Here is a 25,413-nt window from a genome sequence, read left to right as displayed (position 1 = left end):
TACCCACGATGGACTGGGCCATATCAACTACTTTTCGCAGGATTTTCCGTTCGGGGCAGTGGTGTTTCCAGACTAGGCTGTGATGCAGCCAGGCATTAGATTCCCCACCACACATCTCTAGAAGTCTGTCAAAGTTTTAGATGTCATGTCAAATCTCCACAAACTCCTGAGGAAGTAGAGGCACTGCCATGCTTTCGTTGCGTGCTGGACCCTGAAATGATATCACCGAGGAATTCCAAGTTGCCTCTGATCCTCCGATGAGGACTGGCTTATGGATCTCTGGTTTCCCCCTCCCGAAGTCAATAATCAGCTCCTTGGTGCTGCTGACATTGAGCAAGAGGTCATTCTTATGACACCGCTCAATCTCCCTCCTACACGCTGATTTGTCACCACCGCGACCGCGGCGTCATCAGCAAACTTGAACATGGCCTTGGCGCTGTGCTTGGCCTCACAGTCCGAAGTGTAAAGCGAGTCGAGCAGGGGGCCAAGCACACAGCCCTGTGGTGCGCCTGTGCTGGTGGAGACCGTGGAGGAGACGTTGTTGCCAATCCCAACTGAATGTGTTCCACAAGTGAGGAAATCCGGGATCCAAATGCAAAAGGAGGTATTGAGGCCAAGGTCTTGGAACTTATTGATTAGTTTGGAGGGGATGATGGGATTGAATGCTGAAGCTGTAGTCGATAAAGGGCATCCTGATGTTTTGGATCTTTGCTGTCCGGATGTTCCAGGGTTGAGCAAAGAGCCAATGGGGTGGCACCTGCTGTGGACCTGTTGTTCCTGTAGGCAAATCGGAGTGGTTCAGTTGAGCAGTTCACTCACTCAGTTAACGCAGAGATTTGCTCTTTACACTTTATACCGTCTCTGTCTTATTGCTTTCACTGCTTATCACCTGTCTCCTTTTCCTCGCAATCAAACCAAGTTTATTTAACATAGTCATAGTCATAATTTATTGATCCCGGGGAAATTGGTTTTCGTTACAGTTGCACCATAAATAATTAAATAGTAATAATACCATAAATAGTTAAATAGTGATATGTAAATTATGCCAGGAAATAAGTCCAGGATCAGCCTATTGGCTCAGAGTGTCTGACCCTCCAAGGGAGGAGTTGTAAAGTTTGATGGCCACAGGCAGGAATGACTTCCTATGACGCTCTGTGTTGCATCTCGGTGGAATGAGTCTCTGGCTGAATGTACTCCTGTGCCCACCCGGTACATTATGTAGTGGATGGGAGACATTGTCCAAGATGGCATGCAACTTAGACAGCATCCTCTTTTCAGACACCACCGTCAGAGAGTCCAGTTCCATCCCCACAACATCACTGGCCTTACGAATGAGTTTGTTGATTCTGTTGGTGTCTGCTACCCTCAGCCTGCTGCCCCAGCACACAACAGCAAACATGATAGCACTGGCCACCACAGACTCATAGAACATCCTCAGCATCGTCCAACTATACATGGTTACAGCCGAATGAAACAGCGTTCTTCTGGGGGCCAAGGTGCAAAACATACACAACACATTCAAAATAGAGAAGTCACACAAAAAAAAACAGATATATATAGTCCAAGACTCTGAACGGCATGTCCCACAAATTGATGGTACAGTTTCCAGCAATCCAGCCTGTCATTCCACAGTTTGAACACTGGAGGGCAGCACTGACCAGAGCGGTAATTAGTTCAGGTAGTTAATTTTTTCTCTCTATTTCCATTAACCCACATATCGGATTTTCCAACTCAGTAGCTGCACGTTTATTTAAGTGCAATGAGACGGCTAATGTCCCTGCAATTTTCTCTTCCCCTCTCTGGATCTTACCCCATACTTTTCATGCAGCAGCCGCATTTCATTAGACACAACGTGATTGGTGTATTTTATTCTGATTGCTTCATTAATCCTGCAAAATCAAAATACTTTGTTTAGGCAAGACCTCAGTCATTGCGTAACAACTGGAGCTTCGGTAGCGGTGATACAACTCTGAGATCGTCTTCTCCAGATAGCCACAAAACAACGAAAACCATGGAAGTCGGTTCAAAGGGAAACAGCAACCTCCCCCCGCCCCCGCCACCACACACACAAAAGGAATGTCAACACGATAATTAATTCCACCCCTAAACTCCCTTCCTGCACAAAACACAACAAGAACGTCAGCACCCAAATCCCCTCTCCCACTCAAGAAAACGACGACAAACAAGTGACAACAAAGAATATAAAAACCATAAGATAGTCCGTAGTCCAAACCTATAAACAAAGAACTTCCTGTAATATCTTTCAACATCATCAAAAGAGAGAGAGACTCTCAATAGTTTCCAAATGAAGGGTCAGTAAATTGCAACCACAAGTATTTTTTATGCACAGTTAACTTTATAAGACTAAAGTACTATAGACTTTTCCTTCACTCTTAAACTTTCTTTAGATGGGGTATTGAAGCGAAAACTAGGCGATTTCTCTGATGATCAGACAAATAAGGAGGATGGTCTTGCGCAGGCTAAAACTTTCCCCTTCCTCTGGGATTCTTCCACGTCCTTCAGTCTTTGCCCATGCCAAGCTGTTGGACCCTGATGCGTTTGTACCCAAGGGTTCTTCAGAAGTTAAGAATGAGACATGAAAAGTGTTGCTTACGGTGGCTTTCTCAAGAGCAAGGGAAGAAACACGGCTGGAGAACGAGTGAAGGAGTCAGAGGCAGAGGAAGCAACACCAGTTTCCAGAAAATACAGAGACAACTCAATCAGCAACCATATGTATGTGTCAGTTGTCGTCATTTTCCACAATGACGATAGGAAGCTGTGCGGAAAAGCTTTTAAAATGGAAAACCATCGCCCCGGAGCAGTTCCACTTTCTCCAGCCTGGAGCCCTATCTCAGTGGTACGAGCAGTCGTCACATTTTTATAGGCGATTATGTAAAAATACAAACGTGAAAGTTAAACTACAAGAAAAATGACAATTCTACAGCCCAGTCCAACATGCCCTTGTACACTGAGATCTCTTTGTCCCTTAACACTCCCCACCATTCACAGTGTGTCCTACCCTTGTACACCGAGGTCCCTCTGCCCCTCGACACTCCCCACCATTCACAATGTGTCCTAGCCTTGTACAGCGAAGTCCCTCTGTCCCTTGACACTCCCCACCATTCACAATGTGTCCTAGCCTTGTACACCGAGGTCCCTCTGTCCCTCGACACTCCCCACCATTCACAATGTGTCCTAGCCTTGTACACCGAGGTCCCTCTGTCCCTCGACACTCCCCACCATTCACAATGTGTCCTAGCCTTGTACAGCAAAGTCCCTCTGTCCCGCGACACTCCCCACCATTCACAGTGTGTCCTACCCTTGTACACCGAGGTCCTTCTGTCCCTTAACACTCCCCACCATTCACAGTGTGTCCTACCCTTGTACACCGAGGTCCCTCTGTCCCTTGACACTCCCCACCATTCACAATGTGTCCTAGCCTTGTACACCGAGGTCCCTCTGTCCCTCGACACTCCCCACCATTCACAATGTGTCCTAGCCTTGTACACCGAGGTCCCTCTGTCCCTCGACACTCCCCACCATTCACAATGTGTCCTAGCCTTGTACAGCAAAGTCCCTCTGTCCCGCGACACTCCCCACCATTCACAGTGTGTCCTACCCTTGTACACCGAGGTCCTTCTGTCCCTTAACACTCCCCACCATTCACAGTGTGTCCTACCCTTGTACACCGAGGTCCCTCTGCCCCTCGACACTCCCCACCATTCACAATGTGTCCTAGCCTTGTACAGCGAAGTCCCTCTGTCCCTCGACACTCCCCACCATTCACAATGTGTCCTAGCCTTGTACACCGCGGTCCCTCTGTCCCTCGACACTCCCCACCATTCACAATGTGTCCTAGCCTTGTACAGCAAAGTCCCTCTGTCCCGCGACACTCCCCACCATTCACAGTGTGTGTCTTGAACAGAGATGTGAACTGTTGTGGAGACGCTGGGGTGAAGATGTTAGGACTGCATTGTAAGTAGCCTCTATTCATACAAAGGATAAGACTACGACTCTTAACCACCCTCATGTGAGTGCCACACCTTTAAACAACTCACAGAGTTTACCAGCTGGAAAACTACCCACCGTGGGACAGAACTGAAGGAGCCTCTCAGACGAGTGGCGAAATGTCTTCCAGACAGCACAAGGTGCCTTGATTTACTGCTGTTCGATGTACAGTGTTCTGGATGATTGAGAACCTTCATAGACTACAGTTAGGGTTAATGTTGAGCACATTTGCAAAAGGCCACCCATTTCAATTCCACTTCCCTCTCCCACACCGACCTACCTGTCCACGGCCTCCCCTACTGCCGCCATGAGGTCAGACGTAGGTTGGAGGGGCAATGCCTCGCATTGCGTCTGGGTAGGCCTCCAATCTGATGGCATTAGCATCGGTACCTCGCACTTCCGGCGATTTCTTCACCCTCCCCCGGTCCCGATGAAGGGTCTCAGCCCAAAACATCAGCTTTTTAACCCCCCTGAATAGATACATCTTGGCCCGCTTACTTCCTCCAGGCTTGAGTGTGAGTTGCTTCAGGTTAATATCCTGTTTCATAACCTCTTAACAAATCTCCCCTCAGCCTCCGCTGCTCCAGAGAAAATGACCTAAGTCATAGGGTCGTAGAAAAGTACAGCACAGAAACAGGCCATTCGGCCCATCTAGTCCATGCCAAAACCATACTAAACAGCCTACTTCCATCGCCATGCACTGGGTCCATAGCCCTCCATACCCCTACCATCCACGTACCTATCGAGACTTCTCTTAAGCATTGAAATCGAGCTCACACAGACCACTTGTGCTGGCAGCTCGTTCACCACTCTCACCGCCCTCTGAGTGAAGAAGTTCCTCCTCATGCTCCCCTTAAACATCTCACCTTTCAGCCTTAGCCCCACGACCTCTGGTTGTGGTCCCACCCAACCTCACTGCTTTTCCAGCCAAAGGTCTCCTTATAGCCTCTGCCCTCGAATCCGGGCAGCATTCCGGTGAACCTCTTCCGTTGGTTGTTGTTCGTCCATCGTTGACGTCAGTGAGGACCTCGACACCATTATGACGGTGTCGAGACTAGCGCGTGATTTGGATTTAAGTGAGGGAGAGTTGTGCAGCGTCAGCCTCACTCTCTCTTCCCAATTCCCATCTGGATCCAGTGGCAAGACAGAATCGAGACGGCTGGAGATGGGACTAGGCGCAGTGGATGTCTTCTGTGTCTTGTCCTGCGCTACATGTTCCACGACGCTTGCAGAGACCGCCTTCTTGACCGTTGGACCTTCCATTGGTCTCGTCCGCTCAATCCGCCGGAATCTGTCTTCACATGCTGGGATAGACAACTCCCTATCTCAGCGAGGGTTTGAGACCCGTCGGCTGCCCTCACCTGGTTTAGCCGGCTTGTCGAAGCCATTGCCCGGGGTGTGGCCGCTGTCGCATGCAAACAGCTACGGGGAGCCACAGGTGAGAGCTGAGCGCCAGGTGGGGACCAAAGGTGGACTAACCGCCCTGAAAAGGACGTGACGTGTTCCCCCACCAGAGGTGCTACCCCTCCTTGACACCCCATACACCCCTTCCACACCCTCTCCAAAGCCCCCACATCCCTCCAGTCACGGGGCGGCCACGACTGCACACAATACTCCAGGTGAGGCCTCGGCCAGAGGTTTGTGAAGCTGCTACGCACCTTCCCAACTCTTGAACTCCGTGCCTCGAAGTGCCCCTCGCCTTCTTTACCCTTCTCGACCACATTCAGGGGGCTGTGGACTTGGACCCCAGCGTCCCTCTGTATGTCTGGCCATTAACTGTGTACTGCCGCTTTACAGTTGATTTCCCAAAGTGCAATATCTTGCACTGTGCGGAGGGACTTGGGAGCGCTTGTACATGAATCGCAAAAGGTTGGTTTGCAGGTGCAGCAGGCTGTCAAGGAGGCACACGGAATGTTGGCCTTCATTGCTAGAGGGATTGAATTTAAGAGCAGGGAGGTTATGCTGCAACTGTACAGGGTACAGGTGAGGCCGCACCTGGGAGTACTGTGCGCAGGTCTGGTCTCCTTACTTGAGGGAGGATGTATTGGCTTTGGAGGCGGTTCAGAGGAGGTGCACCTGGTTGATTCCAGAGATGAGGGGGCTAGACTGTGAGACAAGATTGAGTCACCCAGGACTGTACTCACTGGAATTCAGAAGAATGGGAGGAGATCTTATAGAAACATAGAAAATTATGAAAGGGATAGAGAAGATACAGGCAGGGATGTTGTTTCCACTGGTAGGTGAGACCAGAACCAGGGGTCATGGCCTCAAGATTCAAGGGAGTAGATTTAGGATGGAGATGAGGAAGAACTGCTTTTCCCAGAGAGTGGTGAATCCGTGGAATTCTCTGCCCAATGAAGCAGTGGAGGCTACCTTAGTTAACATATTTAAGGTTGGATACATTTTTGCATAGTAGGGGAATTAAGGGTTATGGGGAAAAGGCAGGTAGGTGGCGATGAGTCCGTGGTCAGATCAACCATGATCTTATTGAATGGCGGGGCAGGCTCGATGGGCTGAATGCTCCTATTTCTTAACGTTCTTAAACTCCTTCTGGCATTTCCCTGCCCATACCTGTAACTGATCTACGTTGACCAAACTACGACGTTGACCACACCCACCACCAGTCTCTGCGCCATCTGTGAACTTGCCGACTGACCCACCCACATTTTCACCCAGGACATTTACGTAAATGGCAAACAGCAGCGGTCCCAGCGCGGGTCCCTGCAGAACACCGCTAGTTACGTCTCTCCGGCCAGGCCACTGTCTTCTGTGGGCAGGCCAGTTCTGAGTCCGAACCGTGGATCCCATGCACCTTAATCTTCCGGCTGAGCTTCCCACAAGGAGCCTCGTCTGACCTGGCTCTCTCTGTCTCTCACCGACCCTTCCCTCCAGTGCGGTCTCCCGACGTGCGGCTGCAGGCCCCTTTCCAGGGGGGGGTGGTCTGGTCAGCGAGGGCGACGCTCATCTGCAAGGCGGTGGGGTTCTACCCCGAGAGCATCACCTTCCGGTGGATGGTGGACAGAAAATCGCACTCCCTGCCCACGGAGCAGGACGGCCCCGTCAGGAGCAGCAGCGGGACCTACAGCGCCAGCAGTCAGATACACATCCCGCTCCCGGAGTGGGACCGGGTCGGGAGCGTTTACTGCCTGGTCACGCACGTCTCCAGAGACACACCCATCGTCAGTGTGTTCCAGAGAAATGCTGGTAAGACTGATGCCTCCTCAGAGGACTGGGGGTGGGGGGGGGGGTGACATCAGCCCCCACCCCCATCCCGTCAGTGCACTCCAATGAACCCCCTTCTGATCCTTCACCTGTTGCCATCTCCGTGACTCCCATTCCTCCTTGTCTCAGTGAAACCCCTCGCTCACCTCTGCACTCCCCACCGCTGTGAACCCATCCCAATCCTACAGTCCTCCCTGTCTTGGCAAACCCCTGGGCCCCACGCCCCTACCTGTATATGTGACTCCTTCCCTCCTATCTTCATGACCGCTCACCTCTCCTATGCGCCTACCCGTCTCCTCGCCGACGATAACCCAGTTAAACTGACCCCTTTCCTCAGCGCACCCCTCCATGTTACCGCGACCACTCCCAGCCCCACGGCAACGCAAAACACTCTGCAGGTGCCCCGGGGTCAATTCAACACTCACAACACGCTGGAGGAACTCAGCAGGTCGGACAGCGTCCGTGGAAACGTTGACTGATCGTTTCCACTGACGTTGCCTGACCTGCTGAGTTCCTCCAGCGTGTTGTGAGTGTTGCCCCAGCCCGTCTCCTTGAACACACTCACACCCCACCCCACCCCACAGCCCGTCCCTTCTCTGCGATCGCCTCCCTCCCCTACACCCCCTCCCATCTCCATGACTTTCTCCCTCTCCAATGCCATTCCTCATGTCTGTGACCCCCCCCTCCTACCCCGCCCCGTCCTCCACCCCACCCCTGTCCCTGTATAGTTTCTGATCCCCGGCTGAATTCCCACTCCCGCAGGGAACGACAGGCACAGTTTGATGTGTGACCGCATCCTCTCTCTCAGTTCCAGCCCCACAGCCGCCAGTCACGTTCTTGCTGCGGCCCCCCGAGACCCCCTCCGGGGACGGAGCCAGCATCACGCTCACCTGTGGGGCCACCGGATTCTACCCGGCATCGGTCTCCTTCGGCTGGGAGGTGGAGGGGAGGCCGGTGACCTCAGGAGTGCGGAACGTGGAGCCGGTGAGAACCCCCGAGGGCACCTACCTCGCCATCAGCACGCTGAACACCCCTCGATCACTCTGGAGCTCGGGGGCTCGCTACACGTGTCTGATCAGCCACCAGCAGCTGGATCAGCCTGTCAGAAAGGACATCGACGTCTACGGTGAGTGGGCTGAGGCAGGGGGTGGGGGGAGTGTGGGGGTTGTCACATATCAGCAGCTCACATACATCTCCGAATCCCTGTCTGACCTGCACTGGGAATACCGTGCACAGTTCCCGTCTCTGTATCCCAGGGTCAGACCCAAACCATGCACAGTTCCCATCTCCGTATCCCTGGGTCAGACCCACACTGGGAGCACCGTGCACAGTTCCCGTCTTGGTATCCCTGGGAGAGACCCACACCGGGAACACCGTGCAGAGTTCCCATCTCCGTATCCCTGGGTCAGACCCACAACAGAAGCACCCTACATAGTTCCCGTCTCCGTATCCCTGGGTCAGACACACAGCGGGAACACCGTGCACAGTTCCCGTCTCCATATCCCTGGGTCAGACCCACACCGGGAGCACCGTGCACATTTCCTGTCTCCGTATCCCTGGGTCAGACCCACACCAGGAGCACCGTGCCCAGTTTCCGTCTCCGTATCCCAGAGTCAGACCCAAACCATGCACAGTTCTGGTCTCTATCCCTGGGTCAGACCCACAACAGAAAAACCCTGCATAGTTCCCGTCTCCGTATCCCTGGGTCAGACACACACCGGGAACGTTGTGCACAGTTCTCATCTCCATATCCCTGGGTCAGGCCCACACCGGGAGCACCGTGCACAGTTCCCGTTTCCGTATCCCTGGGTCAGACCCACACCGGGAGCACCGTGCACAGTTCCCGTCTCCGTATCCCTGGGTCAGACCCACACCGGGAGCACCGTGCACAGTTCCCGTCTCCGTATCCCTGGGTCAGACCCACACCAGGAGCACTGTGCACAGTTCCCGTCTCCCTATCCCTGGGTCAGACCCACACCGGGAGCACCGTGCACTGTTCCCGTCTCCGTATCCCTGGGTCAGACCCACACCGGGAGCACCGTGCACAGTTCCTGTCTCCGTATCCCTGGGTCAGACCCACACCGGGAGCACCGTGCGCAGTTCCCGTCTTGGTATCCCTGGGTCAGACCCACACCGGGAGCACCGTGCACAGTTCCTGTTTCCGTATCCCTGGGTCAGACCCACACCGGGAACACTGCGCACAGTTCCCGTCTCCATATCCCTGGGTCAGACCCACACCGGGAACACTGTGCACAGTTCCCGTCTCCATATCCCTGGGTCAGACCCACACCGGGAACACTGTGCACAGTTCCCGTCTCCATATCCCTGGGTCAGACCCACACCGGGAGCATCGTGCACATTTCCTGTTTCCGTATCCCTGGGTCAGACCCACACCAGATCAGTGAGGAAACCTACAGCACAACCAGTCAGTAATATTTGGATGAATATTCCTGTTCCAGATTGGGATCCGGTCATGTGTGTCTCCTCTCCAGCCTCGCACCAATCCTTAACAACACCATTAACAACAGAATCCATGGTGATGGACTCAACAACAGTTGGTAAGTGCCAGGAAAGCTCCCCCCACACACTTCCCCATCTTCCTCCCCGACAAATCCTTATCCCGATGATGCCCTCCCACCCCTAAGCTCTTCCCCATCTTTGAAAGCATTCCCACCCCAACATCCCTCCCCATCTCAGAGACCCTCTCCCTCACCCATGCCCCCACCCCACCTCTATGATCTTCTCCTTCCCTTACACAATGCCTGTCTCTGTGTCCTCCTCACTTCCCTGTCTCTGTGATTCATTTGCATTCAAACACCCCTTCCCAGCTCCGCGACCAACTCCCATGCTGCCCCCTCCCTCCTCTACACCTCTCCCCGTCTCTGAGTCTCTTCCCTCTCCACAGTGACCCTCTGCAGTTTCTGCTCCCCGGCTGAATTCCCACTCCCGCAGGGAACGACAGGCACGGTTTGATGTGTGACCGCATCCTCTCTCTCAGTTCCAGCCCCACAGCCGCCAGTCACGTTCTTGCTGCGGCCCCCCGAGACCCCCTCCGGGGACGGAGCCAGCGTCACGCTCACCTGTGGGGCCACCGGATTCTACCCAGCATCGGTCTCCTTCGGCTGGGAGGTGGAGGGGAGGCCGGTGACCTCAGGAGTGCGGAACGTGGAGCCGGTGAGAACCCCCGAGGGCACCTACCTCGCCATCAGCACGCTGAACACCCCTCGATCACTCTGGAGCTCGGGGGCTCGCCACACGTGTCTGATCAGCCACCAGCAGCTGGATCAGCCCGTCAGAAAGGACATCGACGTCTACGGTGAGTGGGCTTAGGCAGGGGGTGGGGGGAGTGTGGGGGTTGACACATATCAGCAGCTCACATACATCTCCGAATCCCTGTCTGACCTGCACTGGGAATACCGTGCACAGTTCCCGTCTCTGTATCCCAGGGTCAGACACACACTGGGATCATTGTACACAGTTCTCATCTCCGACTCCCTGTGCCTGACCTACACTGGGAATACCGTGCACCGTTCCTGTCTCTGTATCCCTGGGTCAGACCCACACCGGGAGCACCGTGCACAGTTCCCGTCTCCATATCCTTGGGTCAGACCCACACCGGGAGCACCGTGCATTGTTCCCATCTCCGTATCCCAGGGTCAGACACACACTGGAATCATTGTACACAGTTCCCATCTCCGACTCCCTGTGTCTGACCTACACTGGGAATACCGTGCACAGTTCCCATCTCCGTATCCCTGGGTCAGACCCACACCGGGAGCACCATTCATAGTTCCTGTCTCTGTATCCCTGGGTCAGACACACACCGGGAGCACCCTGCACAGTTCCTGTCTCCGTATCCCTGGGTCAGACCCGCATCGGATCAGTGAGGGAACCTACAGCACAACCAGTGAGTAACACGTGGATGAATATTCCTGTTCCAGATTGGGATCCAGTCATGTGTGTATAACCATATAACCATATAACAACTACAGCATGGAAACAGGCCATCTCGGCCCTTCTAGTCCGCGCCGAATGCTTACTCTCACCTAATCCCACCGACCTGCACTCAGCCCATAACCCTCCATTCCTTTCCTGTCCATATAGCTGTCCAATTTAACTTTAAACGACAACATCGAACCTGCTTCAACCACTTCTGCTGGAAGCTCGTTCCACACAGCTACCACTCTCTGAGTAAAGAAGATCCCCCTCATCTTACCCCTAAACTTTTGCCCTTTAACTTTCAACTCATGTCCTCTTGTTTGAATCTCCCCCAGTCTCAATGGAAAAAGCCTATCCACGTCAACTGTATCTATCCCCCTCATAATTTTAAATACCTGTATCAAGTCCCCCCTCAACCTTCTACGTTCCAAAGAATAAAGACCCAACTTGTTCAACCTTTCTCTGTAACTTAGGTGATGAGACCCAGGTAACATTCTAGTAAATCTTCTCTGTACTCTCTCTATTTTATTGACATCTTTCCTATAATCGTGTCTCCTCTCCAGCCTCGCACCAATCCTTAACAACACCATTAACAACAGAATCCATGGAGATGGACTTGACAACAGTCGGTAAGTGCCAGGAAAGCTCCCCCCCAACACACTTCCCCATCTTCCTCCCCGACTCTCTCCTCCGCCATTCCTCGTGTATGTGACCCCTCCCTTCTCTACCTCTCTCCCTGTCTTTGAGTCTCTCTCTCAACTCCCCGACCCCTGTCCCTGTATAGATTCTGCTCCCCGGCTGAATTCCCACTCCCGCAGAGAACGACAGGCACGGTTTGATGTGTGACCGCATCCTCTCTCTCAGTTCCAGCCCCACAGCCGCCAGTCACGTTCTTGCTGCGGCCCCCCGAGACCCCCTCCGGGGACGGAGCCAGCGTCACGCTCACCTGTGGGGCCACCGGATTCTACCCGGCATTGGTCTCCTTCGGCTGGGAGGTGGAGGGGAGGCTGGTGACCTCAGGAGTGCGGAACACGGAGCCGGTGAGAACCCCCGACGGCACCTACCTCGCCATCAGCACGCTGAACACCCCTCGATCACTCTGGAGCTCGGGGGCTCGCCACACGTGTCTGATCAGCCACCAGCAGCTGGATCAGCCCGTCAGAAAGGACATCGACGTCTACGGTGAGTGGGCTGAGGCAAGGGCTGGGGGGAGTGTGGGGGGTGTCACATATCAGCAGCTCACATACATCTCCGAATCCCTGTCTGACCTGAACTGGGAATACCGTGCACAGTTCCCGTCTCTGTATCCCAGGGTCAGACACACACTGGGATCATTGTACACAGTTCCCGTCTCCGACTCCCTGTGCCTGACCTACACTGGGAATACCGTGCACCGTTCCTGTCTCTGTATCCCTGGGTCAGACCCACACCGGGAGCACCGTGCACAGTTCCCGTCTCTATATCCCTGGGTCAGACCCACACCGGGAGCACCGTGCATTGTTCCCATCTCCGTATCCCAGGGTCAGACACACACTGGAATCATTGTACACAGTTCCCATCTCCGACTCCCTGTGTCTGACCTACACTGGGAATACCGTGCACAGTTCCCATCTCCGTATCCCTGAGTCAGTCCACACCGGGAGCACCGTGCATAGTTCCTGTCTCTGTATCCCTGGGTCAGACCCACACCGGGAGCACCCTGCACAGTTCCTGTCTCCATATCCCTGGGTCAGACCCACATCGGATCAGTGAGGGAACCTACAGCACAACCAGTGAGTAACACGTGGATGAATATTCCTGTTCCAGATTGGGATCCAGTCATGTGTGCAAAACCATATAACCATATAACAACTACAGCATGGAAACAGGCCATCTCGGCCCTTCTAGTCCGTGCCGAACTCTTACTCCCACCTAGTCCCACCTACCTACACTCAGCCCATAACCCTCCATTCCTTTCCTGTCCATATAGCTGTCCAATTTAACTTTAAACGACAACATCGAACCTGCCTCAACCACTTCTGCTGGAAGCTCGTTCCACACAGCTACCACTCTCTGAGTAAAGAAGATCCCCCTCATGTTACCCCTAAACTTTTGCCCTTTAACTCTCAACTCATGTCCTCTTGTTTGAATCTCCCCCAGTCTCAATGGAAAAAGCCTATCCCCATCAACTCTATCTATCCCCCTCATAATTTTAAATACCTCTATCAAGTCCCCCCTCAACCTTCTACGTTCCAAAGAATAAAGACCCAACTTGTTCAACCTTTCTCTGTAACTTAGGTGATGAAACCCAGGTGACATTCTAGTAAATCTTCTCTGTACTCTCTCTATTTTATTGACATCTTTCCTATAATCGTGTCTCCTCTCCAGCCTCGCACCAATCCTTAACAACACCATTAACAACAGAATCCATGGAGATGGACTTGACAACAGTCGGTAAGTGCCAGGAAAGCTCCCCCCCAACACACTTCCCCATCTTCCTCCCCGACTCTCTCCTCCGCCATTCCTCGTGTATGTGACCCCTCCCTTCTCTACCTCTCTCCCTGTCTTTGAGTCTCTCCCTCAACTCCCCCACCCCTGTCCCTGTATAGTTTCTGCTCCCCGGCTGAATTCCCACTCCCGCAGGGAACGACAGGCACGGTTTGATGTGTGACCGCATCCTCTCTCTCAGTTCCAGCCCCACAGCCGCCAGTCACGTTCTTGCTGCAGCCCCCCGAGACCCCCTCCGGGGACGGAGCCAGCGTCACGCTCACCTGTGGGGCCACCGGATTCTACCCGGCATTGGTCTCCTTCGGCTGGGAGGTGGAGGGGAGGCTGGTGACCTCAGGAGTGCGGAACACGGAGCCGGTGAGAACCCCCGAGGGCACCTACCTCGCCATCAGCACGCTGAACACCCCTCGATCACTCTGGAGCTCGGGGGCTCGCCACACGTGTCTGATCAGCCACCAGCAGCTGGATCAGCCCGTCAGAAAGGACATCGACGTCTACGGTGAGTGGGCTGAGGCAGGGGGTGGGGGGAGTGTGGGGGTTGTCACATATCAGCAGCTCACATACATCTCCGAATCCCTGTCTGACCTGCACTGGGAATACCGTGCACAGTTCCCGTCTCTGTATCCCAGGGTCAGACACACACTGGGATCATTGTACACAGTTCCCATCTCCGACTCCATGTGCCTGACCTACACTGGGAATACCGTGCACAGTTCCCGTCTCCATATCCCTGGGTCAGACACACACCGGGAGCAGCCTGCACAATTCCTGTCTCCATATCCCTGGGTCAGACCCGCATCAGATCAGTGAGGGAACCTACAGCACAACCAGTGAGTAACACGTGGATGAATATTCCTGTTCCAGATTGGGATCCAGTCATGTGTGTATAACCATATAACCATATAACAACTACAGCACGGAAACAGGCCATCTCGGCCTTTCTAGTCCGTGCCGAACTCTTACTCCCACCTAGTCCCACCGACCTGCACTCAGCCCATAACCCTCCATTCCTTTCCTGTCCATATAGCTGTCCAATTTAACTTTAAATGATAACATCGAACCTGTTTCAACCACTTCTGCTGGAAGCTCGTTCCACACAGCTACCACTCTCTGAGTAAAGAAGATCCCCCTCATCTTACCCCTAAACTTTTGCCCTTTAACTCTCAACTCATGTCCTCTTGTTTGAATCTCCCCCAGTCTCAATGGAAAAAGCCTATCCACGTCAACTCTATCTATCCCCCTCATAATTTTAAATACCTGTATCAAGTCCCCCCTCAACCTTCTACGTTCCAAAGAATAAAGACCCAACTTGTTCAACCTTTCTCTGTAACTTAGGTGATGAAACCCAGGTAACATTCTAGTAAATCTTCTCTGTACTCTCTCTATTTTATTGACATCTTTCCTATAATTGTGTCTCCTCTCCAGCCTCGCACCAATCCTTAACAACACCATTAACAACAGAATCCATGGAGATGGACTTGACAACAGTCGGTAAGTGCCAGGAAAGCTCCCCCCCAACACACTTCCCCATCTTCCTCCCCGACTCTCTCCTCTGCCATTCCTCGTGTATGTGACCCCTCCCTTCTCTACCTCTCTCCCTGTCTTTGAGTCTCTCTCTCAACTCCCCGACCCCTGTCCCTGTATAGATTCTGCTCCCCGGCTGAATTCCCACTCCCGCAGGGAACGACAGGCACGGTTTGATGCGTGACCGCATCCTCTCTCTCAGTTCCAGCCCCACAGCCGCCAGTCACGTTCTTGCTGTGGACCCCCGAGACCCCCTCCGGGGACGGAGCCAGCGTCACGCTCACCTGTGGGGCCACCGGATTCTACCCGGCATCGGTCTCCTTCGGCTGGGAGGTGGAGGGGAGGCCGGTGACCTCAGGAGTGCGGAACGTGGAGCTGGTGAGAACCCCCGAGGGCACCTACCTCGCCATCAGCACGCTGAACACCCCTCGATCACTCTGGAGCTCGGGGGCGTTCGTGATGTTGTCTTTTTCATGGCTTTTACAAGGCGCTGTCATCCACATGCTGGGCGAGCGCATACCCGAGCAGCTCCTTTGTGGGGAACTCTCTGCTGGAAGACGCTCGCATGGAGGGCAGAAGAAATGTTACAAAGACGCACTAAAGGCCTCCCTGAGGTCGCTTGACATAGACACGAGCTCTTGGGAAACGCTGGCACAAAACCGTCCTACCTGGCGCGGCCTCATCCGCAAGGGCTGTGAAGCTTACGACCAAGGCGCACTGCTGAAACACAACATAAGCGCGAACTGCGCGAGTCCAGAGCCACCAGCGCAACAGTAGCAGTGCCTACACATGTCTGCCCAACATGTGCCAGGACATTCCTGACCAGTCATCTCCCGACACAGTCTCTAGGTGACGAATGGTGTCGAGGGTCTTTGTCGACGACGATGGACGAACCGCAAGGCGCTGAGCGAGAGAGAGACTGCGTGGCCCGCCATTCCTCACACGGACATTTCGCAGTATTTTTCCCTTTATTTTACGAGGTCGAGTTGTGGTCTTGACACTCAACCCGGCACGGATGGAAAGCGTGCTCGGGAGTGGACCCGACTAGATTCGAACCCGGGAACCTCCGCTCCCGGGTCCGGCACCACCAGCCGGCCCCTGCTCCACGGTTTCATTACGCCTGATCCCCTCAGCCGCAATCTCCTGCCTTCTCTCAATTTCCCTGCACGCCTCGACCAGTCAAGGATCTATTAACCTCTGCCTTAAACTTGCATAAAGACTTGACCTCCACACATGCCTGTGGCAAAGAATTCCACAGATTCACCACTCTCTGGCTAAAGAAATTCCTCCTCATCCCCTCTATTCTGAGGCTGTGTCCTCTGGTTTTAAACTCTCCATCATAGGAAACATCCTCTCCACATCCACTCTATCAAGGCCTTTCACCATTCAATAGGTTTCAATGAGGTCACCCCTCATTTTATGAATTTTGGTGAATTCAGGTTCTGAGCCATCAAACGTTCTTCATATGACAAGTCATTCAATCCTGGAAAATTTTTCATGAACCTCCTTTGAACCCTCTCCGGTTTCAGCACATCCTTTCAGAGAGATGGGTCCCAAAACTGCTCACAACACTCCAAGTGAGGCCTCACCAGTGCTTTATAAAGTCTCAACATTACATCCTTGCTTTAATATTCTTGTCCTCTTGAAATGAATGCTAACATTGCATTTGCCTTCCTCACCTCAGACTCAACCAGCAAATTAACCTTCAGGGAATCCTGCAGAAGGACTCCCAAGTCCCTCTGCACCTCTGTGTTTTGTATTGTCTCTCCATTTAGAAAATAGTTAACTGTTTCATTTCTTCTAAAATGCATGACCATACACTTCCCGACACTGTATTCTGTCTGACATTTCTTTGCCCATTCTCCTAATCTGTCTAAGTCCTTCTGTAACCTCTCTACCTTCTCAAAACTACTTGCTCCTCCACCTGTTTTCATATTGTCTACAAGCTTTGGAACAAAGCCATCAATTCCACCATCCAAAACATCGACATATAATGTAAAAATAATCGGTCCCTACGCAGAACCCTGAGGAACACCACTAGTCACCAGCAGCCAATCAGAAAAGGCTTCTGTTATTCCCAATCTTTGCTTCTTGCAAATCAACCACTGCTTTATCCATGCTAGAATCTTTCCTCTAATACCATGGGCCCTCCCATGGGAAGGGAAACCGTTCCCGTCTCCGTATCCCTGGGTCAGACCCACACCGGGAGCACCGTGCACAGTTCCCGTCTCCGTATCCCTGGGTCAGACCCACACCGGGAGCTCCGTGCACAGTTCCCGTCTCCGTATCCCTGGGTCAGACCCACACCGGGAGCTCCGTGCACAGTTCCAGTCTCCGTATCCCTGGGTCAGACCCACACCGGAAGCACCGCACACAGTTCCCGTCTCCGTATCCCTGGGTCAGACCCACACCGGAAGCACCATGCACAGTTCCCGTCTCCGTATCCCTGGGTCAGACCCACACCGGGAGCACCGTGCACAGTTCCCGTCTCCGTATCCCTGGGTCAGACCCACACCGGGAGCACCGTGCATGGTTCCCGTCTCCGTATCCCTGGGTCAGACCCACACCAGGAGCACCGTGCACAGTTCCCGTCTCCGTATCCCTGGGTCAGACCCACACCGGGAACACCGTGCATGGTTCCCGTCTCTGTATCCCCGGGTCAGACCCACACCGGGAGCACCGTGCACAGTTCCCATCTCCGTATCCCTGGGTCAGACCCACACCGGGAAACACTGTTCTCACTTCCCGTCTCTATATCCCTGGGTTGGACCCACTCCTGGAGCACCGTGCATGGTTAATCACTGACCTGTTTTCTGTGTCCTAGAACCCTGCCAGCCGACCTGGTATCTCGGGAAGATCAGCTGGCTGTGGATTGCAGCTGCCGTGGCTGCGCTGGTGATCTACACTAGCATCGTGCTGTGCATTTTCCATGGCATCTCGACCTGTCGGCAGAGGAAGAGAGGTTCGTCTGCCTCTGCGATGGTCTCCTTGGGGGTGGTGCTAGTGGGCCAGACGATTGTGGCGGTTGTCCGGGCCTGGATGCGGGGGGCTCCTCATGTAAAATCATCCGCAGATACGGTTTACAGGGTTCAGACATCCGGCACAGACTTGTTCAGACTGCAAGTGCAGACACAGACGGGTTGTCCGACATCAGGCACAGACACAGACGGGTGGTAGACGGCAGGTACAGACGCAGACAAAGTCCGACAGCAGGCGCAGACAGGGACGGAGGGTTCAGGTGGCAGACGCAGACCGGAGCACGTCAGACAGCAGTCGCAGACACAGCAGTGAAGGTACAGACACGAGCAGATAGGGAGATCGGAAGGCAGGCCGAGCCTGGGATGGGGAGACAGGGGTCGTGGGTGAGGGAGGGACGAGACGTTCTCAGCTCTGTACCTCTGACCGGTGTTTGGGTCGGGCTCCGGGAATGCCTGCTGAAATGACGGATGTTTGTCTCCCCCCACCCCCACAGGATCCAGTCCAGACTCTCTCTGGGTAAACACGGACATCCCGATGGAGAAGATCCCAGCAGACACTGGGAAAGGGTAAGTTGGGGGAGGGGAGGGTGGCAGGAAGTCTAGTACACCACCCTGGGGATGTGTTCAGTGTGTGTAACGCCGGCCACGAGAGATTGGCTTCAGGTCATCAATCGCAAGCCCGGGGTGACGTGATCTGTTGGGCTGTTCTAGACCCACAGAGTGGGATAGCACAGAAACAGGCCATTTGGCTCATAAGAGTGCTTCAAGATGGGACATTCTTTGTTGGTTTTCTTTAGGCAGGGGACTGAGCTCAAGAGCCATGCGGTAACGTTGCAGCTCTCTAAAACCCTGGTTTGACCACAATTAGAGTTCTCCCACCCGGCACTTATCCATGCAAGCGTAAGTGCTACACCTGTCCCTACACCTCCTCTCTTGCCGCCATTCAGGACCCCAAACACTCCTTCCAGGTGAGGCAACACTTCACCTGTGAGACTGTTGGGGTCATCTATTGCATCCGGTGCTCCTGGTGCGGCCTCCTCTACATCGGTGAAACCTGACGCAGATTGGGGGACCGCTTCGTCGAGCACCTCAGCTCTGTCCGCCACAACAGACAGGATCTCCTGGTTGCCACCCTCTTCAACTCTGCTTCCCATTCTCATTCGGATATGTGCATACATGGCCTCCTCTACTGCCATGATGAGGCTAAACTCAGGTTGGAGGAGCAACACCTCATATACCATCTAGGTAGTCTCCAGCCCCTTGGTATGAACATAGAATTCTCCAACTTCCGGTAATTCCCTCTCCCTCCCTTCCCCTATCCCTATGTCACTCTGCCCCCTCCCTGAGCTACCTACCTCCTCCCTCTTGGTTCCGCCTCCTTCTACTACCCATTGTACTTTCCCCTATTCCTTCTTCACCTTTCCTGCCTATCCCCTCCCTGCCTCCCCTCCCCCACCCCTTTATCTTTCCCCTTACTGGTTTTTCTCCTGGAACCTACCAGCCTTCTCCTTCCCACCCTCCTCCCACCTTCTTTATAGGGCCTCTGCCCCCTCCTCCTACAGTCCTGACGAAGGGTTCCAGCCCAAAACGTCGACCCATCGTTTCTACAGATGCTGCCTGACCTGTTGAGTTCCTCCAGCGTCTTGTGAGTGTTGCTTTGACCCCGGCATCTGCAGAGTGTTTTGTGACCACAATTAGAGTATTGTGTTCAGGACTTGGAAGCTTTAGAGGGGGTGCAGAGGAGACTTACCAGGATGCTGCCTGGATTGGAGAGCCTGCCTTATGAGGTTATGAAGGAAAGGTTGAACGAGCTTGGGCTTTTTTTCTTTGGAGCAAAGGAGGATGAGAGGTGACTTGATAGAGGTGTATAAGATTTATTTATTTATTGAGATACAGCGTGGAGCAGGCCCTTGTGGCCTTTCACCGCCCAGCAATCCCCTGACTTAACCCTAGCCTAACCACGGGGCAATTTACAATGACCAATTAACCTATCAACCTTATCTTTGGACTGTGGGAGGAAACCAGAGCACCCGGAGGAAACCCAGTCGGTCACAGGGGAGAAGGTACAAACTCCTTTCAGGCAGTGGTGGGAATTGAACCCGGGTCGCTGGCACTGTAAAGCGCTGTGCTAACCACTACACTACCGTGCCGCCCCAAAGAGGTGTCGGTAGAGTGGCTAGCCAGTGCCTCCCCCCCCCCACCCCAGGATGGAAATGACTAATATGAGGGGCGTAATTTTAAGGAGATCAGTGGAAAGTATAGGGTGGGGGGAGAACGTCAGAGGTCGGTTTTATACACGGAGAGTGGAGAGTGTGTGGAACGCCCTCCCAACTCTTAGATAGGTGCATGGATGAAAGAAGAATGGAGGGTTTTATGGGAGGGAGGGTTAGATTGATCTTGGAGCATGTTAAAAGCCTGGCACAACATTGCGGGCTGAAGGACCTGTACTGTTCTATGTTCTATGACGATTTCCCCTACCCCACCCCCGACAGCACCTGCCCCACTTACACCCTTTAGGTCTGAATCCTGTCTGATCAATGTCTGTCTCACGGCCCCTTAAAGGCACTAACTGTCTACCGTCTCCTCTGGCACCCTCCCTACCTATCCTTTAAATCGCCACCCTCCTCCCACCTCAAACACGCCCTTTTGTTTACAATACCCCCCCCACCCTGAGGAAAAAGATACCGGCTGTCTCTCTGTCCCTGTCGTAACGTTGTGAATCTCTGTCAGGTCACCCCACACCCTCCACCGCTCTGGAGCAAGAGGTACCAACCTGTCCAGTCTCTTCCCATAGCCAAGGTCCTGGCAATAACTCAGCGAATCCCCTCCAGCATAATCCTACCCCTCCTGCAGCCTGGCGAACATTAGACCATAAGGAACAGAATTAGGCCATTCAGCCCATCGAGTCTGCTCTGTCGTTCCATCGACCCTCTCAGCCCCATTCTCCTGCCCTCTCCCCGTAACCCTGGTTAATCAAGAACCTATGTAGGTGTTATGTTTAAATGCTTGCAGTATACAGAGTAAGGGAAATGAACTCACAGTTGGGGAATGGCAGGTATGATGTTGTGGGCATCAGAGTCATGGCTGAAAGAAGATTATAACCATATAACCATATAACAATTACGGCACGGAAACAGGCCATCTCAGCCCTTCTAGTCCGTGCCAAACTCTTACTCTCACCTAGTCCCACCGACCCGCACTCAGCCCATAACCCTCCATTCCTTTCCTGTCCACATAGCTGTCCAATTTAACTTTAAACGACAACATCGAACCTGCTTCCACCACTTCTGCTGGAAGCTCGTTCCACACAGCTACCACTCTCTGAGTAAAGAAGTTCCCCCTCATGTTACTCCTAAACTTTTGCCCTTTAACTCTCAACTCATGTCTTCTTGTTTGAATCTCCCCCACTCTCAATGGAAAAAGCCTATTCATGTCAACCCTATCTATCCCCCTCATAATTTTAAACACCTCTATCAAGTCCCCCCTCAACCTTCTACGTTCCAAAGAATAAAGACTCAACTTGTTCAACCTTTCTCTGTAACTCAGGTGCTGAAACCCAGGTAACATTCCAGTAAACCTTCTCTGTACTCCCTCAATTTTATTGACATCTTTCCTATAATTCGGTGACCAAAACTGTACACAATACTCCAAATTTGGCCTCACCAATGCCTTGTACAATTTCAACATTACATCTCAACTCCTATACTCAATGCTCTGATTTATAAAGGCCAGCATACCAAAAGCTTTCTTCACCACCCTATCCACATGAGATTCCACCTTCAGGGAACTATGCACTATTATTCCTAGATCCCTCTGTTCTACTGCATTCTTCAATGCCCTACCATTTACCATGTATGTCCTATTTTGATTAGTCCTACCAAAGTGTAGCACCTCACACTCATCAGCATTAAACTCCATCTGCCACCTTTCAGCCCACTCTTCTAACTGGCCTAAATCTCTCTGCAAGCTTTGAAAACCTACTTCATTATCTACAACTCCACCTATCTTAGTATCATCTGCATGCTTACTCATCCAATTTACCACCCCATCATCCAGATCATTAATGTATATGACAAGGAACTTTGGACCCAGTACAGATTCCTGAGGCACACCACCAGTCACCGGCCTCCAACCTGATAAACAGTTATCCACCACTACTCTCTGGCGTCTCCCATCCAGCCACTGCTGAATCCATTTTACTACTTCAATATTAATACCTAACAATTATAGCTGGGAGATTAACATCCAAGGGTACACATTGTAGTGAAAGGACAGGCAGGTAGGCAGAAAGGGTGGGGTAAAAAAAAATGAAATCAAATCCTTAGAAAGAGGTGACATAGGATCAGAAGATGTAGAAACCTTGTGGGTAGAGTTAAGAAACTGCAAGGGTAAAAAGACCCTGATGGGAGTTACGTACAGACCTCCGAACAGTAGCAAAGGTGTGGGCTACCAGTTGCACCAGGAGATAGGAAATGCATGTTAGAAGGGCAATGTTACAATAGTTATGGGAAATTTCAATATGCAGGTAGATTGAGAATATCAAGTTGGTGTTGGATCCCAAGAGGGTGAGTTTGTAGAATGCCTGCAAGATGGCTTTTTAAAGCAGCACATGATTGAGCCCACTAGGGCATTAGTTATTCTGGATTGGGTGTTGTGCAATGAACCAGAATTGATCAGAGAGCTTAAGGTAAAAGGAATCCTTAGGGGAAAGCGATCATAATAGGATCAAATTCACCCAGCAGTTTGAGAGAGAGAAACAAAAGTCAGATGTATCAGTATTACAATGGAGTAAAGGGAATTACAGAAGCATGAGAGAGGAGCTGGCCAGAATTGATTGGAAAAGAACACTGGCAGGGATGATGGCAGAGCAGCAGTGGCTGGAGTTTCTGGGAACAATTTGGAAGGTGCAGGATAGATACATACCAAAAACAAAAGTATTCTAAAGGCAGGATGACCAATCGTGGCTGACAAGAGAAGTCAAAATCAACATAAAAGTCAAAGAGAGGGCATATAATAGAGCAAAAATTAGTGGGAAGTTAGAGCATTGGGAAGGTTTTAAAAACCAACAGAAGACAACTAAAAAGGCAAAGGAGGAAAAGATGGAATATGAAGGTAAGATAGCCAATAATATTAAAGAGAATACCAAAAGTTTCTTCAGATACATAAAGTGTAAAAGAGAGGTGAGAGGAGATATTGGAGTGCTGGAAAACGATGCAGGAGAGGTAGTAATGGGGGATAGGAAATGGTGGATGAACTGAATAAGTATTTTGCATCAGTCTTCAGTGTGGAAGACACTAGCAGTATGCCAGAAGTTTGAGAGTTTCAGGGGGCAGACGTGAGTGAAGTTGCCATCACTCGGGAGAGGGTGTTTAGGAATCTGAAAAGTCTGAAGGTACATAAATCACCTGGACCAGATGGTGTACACCCCAGGGTTCTGAAGGAGGTGGCTGAAGACATGTGGAGGCTTTAAAAATTATCTTTCAAGAATCAATAGATTCTGGAATGGTTCCAGAGAATTGGAAAATTGCAAATGTCACTCCACTCTTCAAGAAGGGAGAGAGGAAGTAGAAAGGAAATTATAGGCCAGTTAGTCTGACCTCAGTGGTTGGGAAGACATTGGAGTTGATTATTGAGGATGAGGTCTCAGGGTACTTGGAGTCATGTGATAAAATAGGCCAAAGTCAGCATGGTTTCCTCAAGGGAAAATCTTGCCTGACAAATCTGTTGGAATTCTTTGAAGAAATAACAAGCAGGATAGACAAAGGAGAATCGGTTGATCTTGTGTACTTGGATTTTCAGAAGGCCTTAGACCAGGGGTCCCCAACCTTTTATGCACCGCGGACTGGTTTCATATTGGCAATATTCTTGCGGACCGGCCGATCCGGGGGTGGGGGGGGGGTGGGTAGGTTTTCTAACGGAGAAGAGTAGCAGTTAAATACATTGTGTTTACCCTGAGAAAGACTACCATGACCATGAAGCCTTGCGCGGGCACCTGTGTGTGCATGCGTGTACGTGCCGATTTTTTTCTACTAATCGTTTTTGGCGACTCTCTTCTGGGGGCGGGGGTGTTAATCATGACTGGAATATAGGTGATAAGTGCCTAATACACTCAATTTCATTTCTAAAAGGGTTTACCTAATGAATTTAATACTAAACGCACAGCGCATATTTTCCTCGCATGAATATAGTGATAAGTCAATTATCAGGGGAGGAAAGGGGAGCTTGAAGTAAGCGTTGAATGAACTTCCAGTAGAAGTGGTAGAGGCAGGTTCGATATTATCATTTAAAGTTAAAGTGGACAACTATATGGACAGCAAACAACAGGAATTCTGCAGATGCTGGAAATTCAAGCAACACACATCAAAGTTGCTGGTGAACGCAGCAGGCCAGGCAGCATCTATAGGAAGAGGCGCAGTCGACGTTTCAGGCCGAGACCCTTCGTCAGGACTAACTGAAGGAAGGACTATATGGACAGGAAAGGAATGGAGGGTTATGGGCTGAGTGCAGGTTGGTGGGACTAAGTGAGAGTAGCATTCGGCACGGACTAGAAGGGCAGAGATGGCCTGTTTCCGTGCTGTAATTGTTATATGGTTATATAAGTCACTTATAAGTCAATAGCATCATAACATTTTCAGTAACGTTTGGATATTAAACACACAGCGCATATTTTCCCCGTATGAACATATAAAATCATGGCAACACACCAATATCACTGAATCAGTGGGAGCCCTGGGCTTGTTTTCCTGCAACGAGACGGTCCTATCGAGGGGTGATGGGAGACAGCGATACTCGAACGGGGTTCCTTATGTCCAGTCTATTCCGCAATTTAGTTTTCGTTGCATTCATTGCAGAGATATGTTGGAAATTGAAGCAATGTTTTCAGTGCTTTCGTGGCTACCTCAGGATATTTAGCCTCGACTTTGATCCAGAATGCCGGCAAAGATGTTATGTCAAACATGCTTTTCAGCCCGCCGTCATTTGCAAGCTCGAGGAGTTGATCTCCTTCCTGCGCTGACATGGATGACGCGCGGGTAATGATCTCGCGTGCGTTCAAACTCAACAGGGCATGACAGGGAATGAGGAAAGGTGCAGCTGACTCATATCACCAAATCATATCATTTCCTCGCGGCCCGGTGGTTGGGGACCGCTGCCTTAGACAAGGTGCCACACATAAGGCTGCTTAACAAATTAAGAGCCCGTGGTATTGTAAAGAAAGGTTCTAGCATGAATAAAGCAGTGGCTGATCGGCAGGAGG

General features: G+C 51.9%; 1 protein-coding gene across 2 annotated transcripts in view; it reads left to right on the top strand.

Moving 5' to 3' along the window:
• LOC134352673 (uncharacterized) overlaps positions 1-25,413 on the top strand; it is a 58,747-nt gene that overhangs the window by 15,635 nt on the left and 17,699 nt on the right. For both annotated transcript variants that reach the window (XM_063060050.1, XM_063060049.1), the window contains 11 exons: positions 6,901-7,212; positions 8,039-8,356; positions 9,690-9,788; positions 10,229-10,546; positions 11,733-11,798; positions 12,034-12,351; positions 13,537-13,602; positions 13,838-14,155; positions 15,082-15,147; positions 18,005-18,142; positions 18,653-18,725. In XM_063060050.1, coding sequence (XP_062916120.1) covers positions 6,901-7,212; positions 8,039-8,356; positions 9,690-9,788; positions 10,229-10,546; positions 11,733-11,798; positions 12,034-12,351; positions 13,537-13,602; positions 13,838-14,155; positions 15,082-15,147; positions 18,005-18,142; positions 18,653-18,725 — 2,092 coding nt within the window. The remainder of the gene's footprint in view (positions 1-6,900; positions 7,213-8,038; positions 8,357-9,689; positions 9,789-10,228; positions 10,547-11,732; positions 11,799-12,033; positions 12,352-13,536; positions 13,603-13,837; positions 14,156-15,081; positions 15,148-18,004; positions 18,143-18,652; positions 18,726-25,413) is intronic.

Source organism: Mobula hypostoma, chromosome 10 (genome assembly GCF_963921235.1).
Source record: "Mobula hypostoma chromosome 10, sMobHyp1.1, whole genome shotgun sequence".
In the NCBI taxonomy this organism is placed as follows: domain Eukaryota; kingdom Metazoa; phylum Chordata; class Chondrichthyes; order Myliobatiformes; family Myliobatidae; genus Mobula; species Mobula hypostoma.
This window is presented reverse-complemented; position numbering and strand designations above follow the sequence as displayed.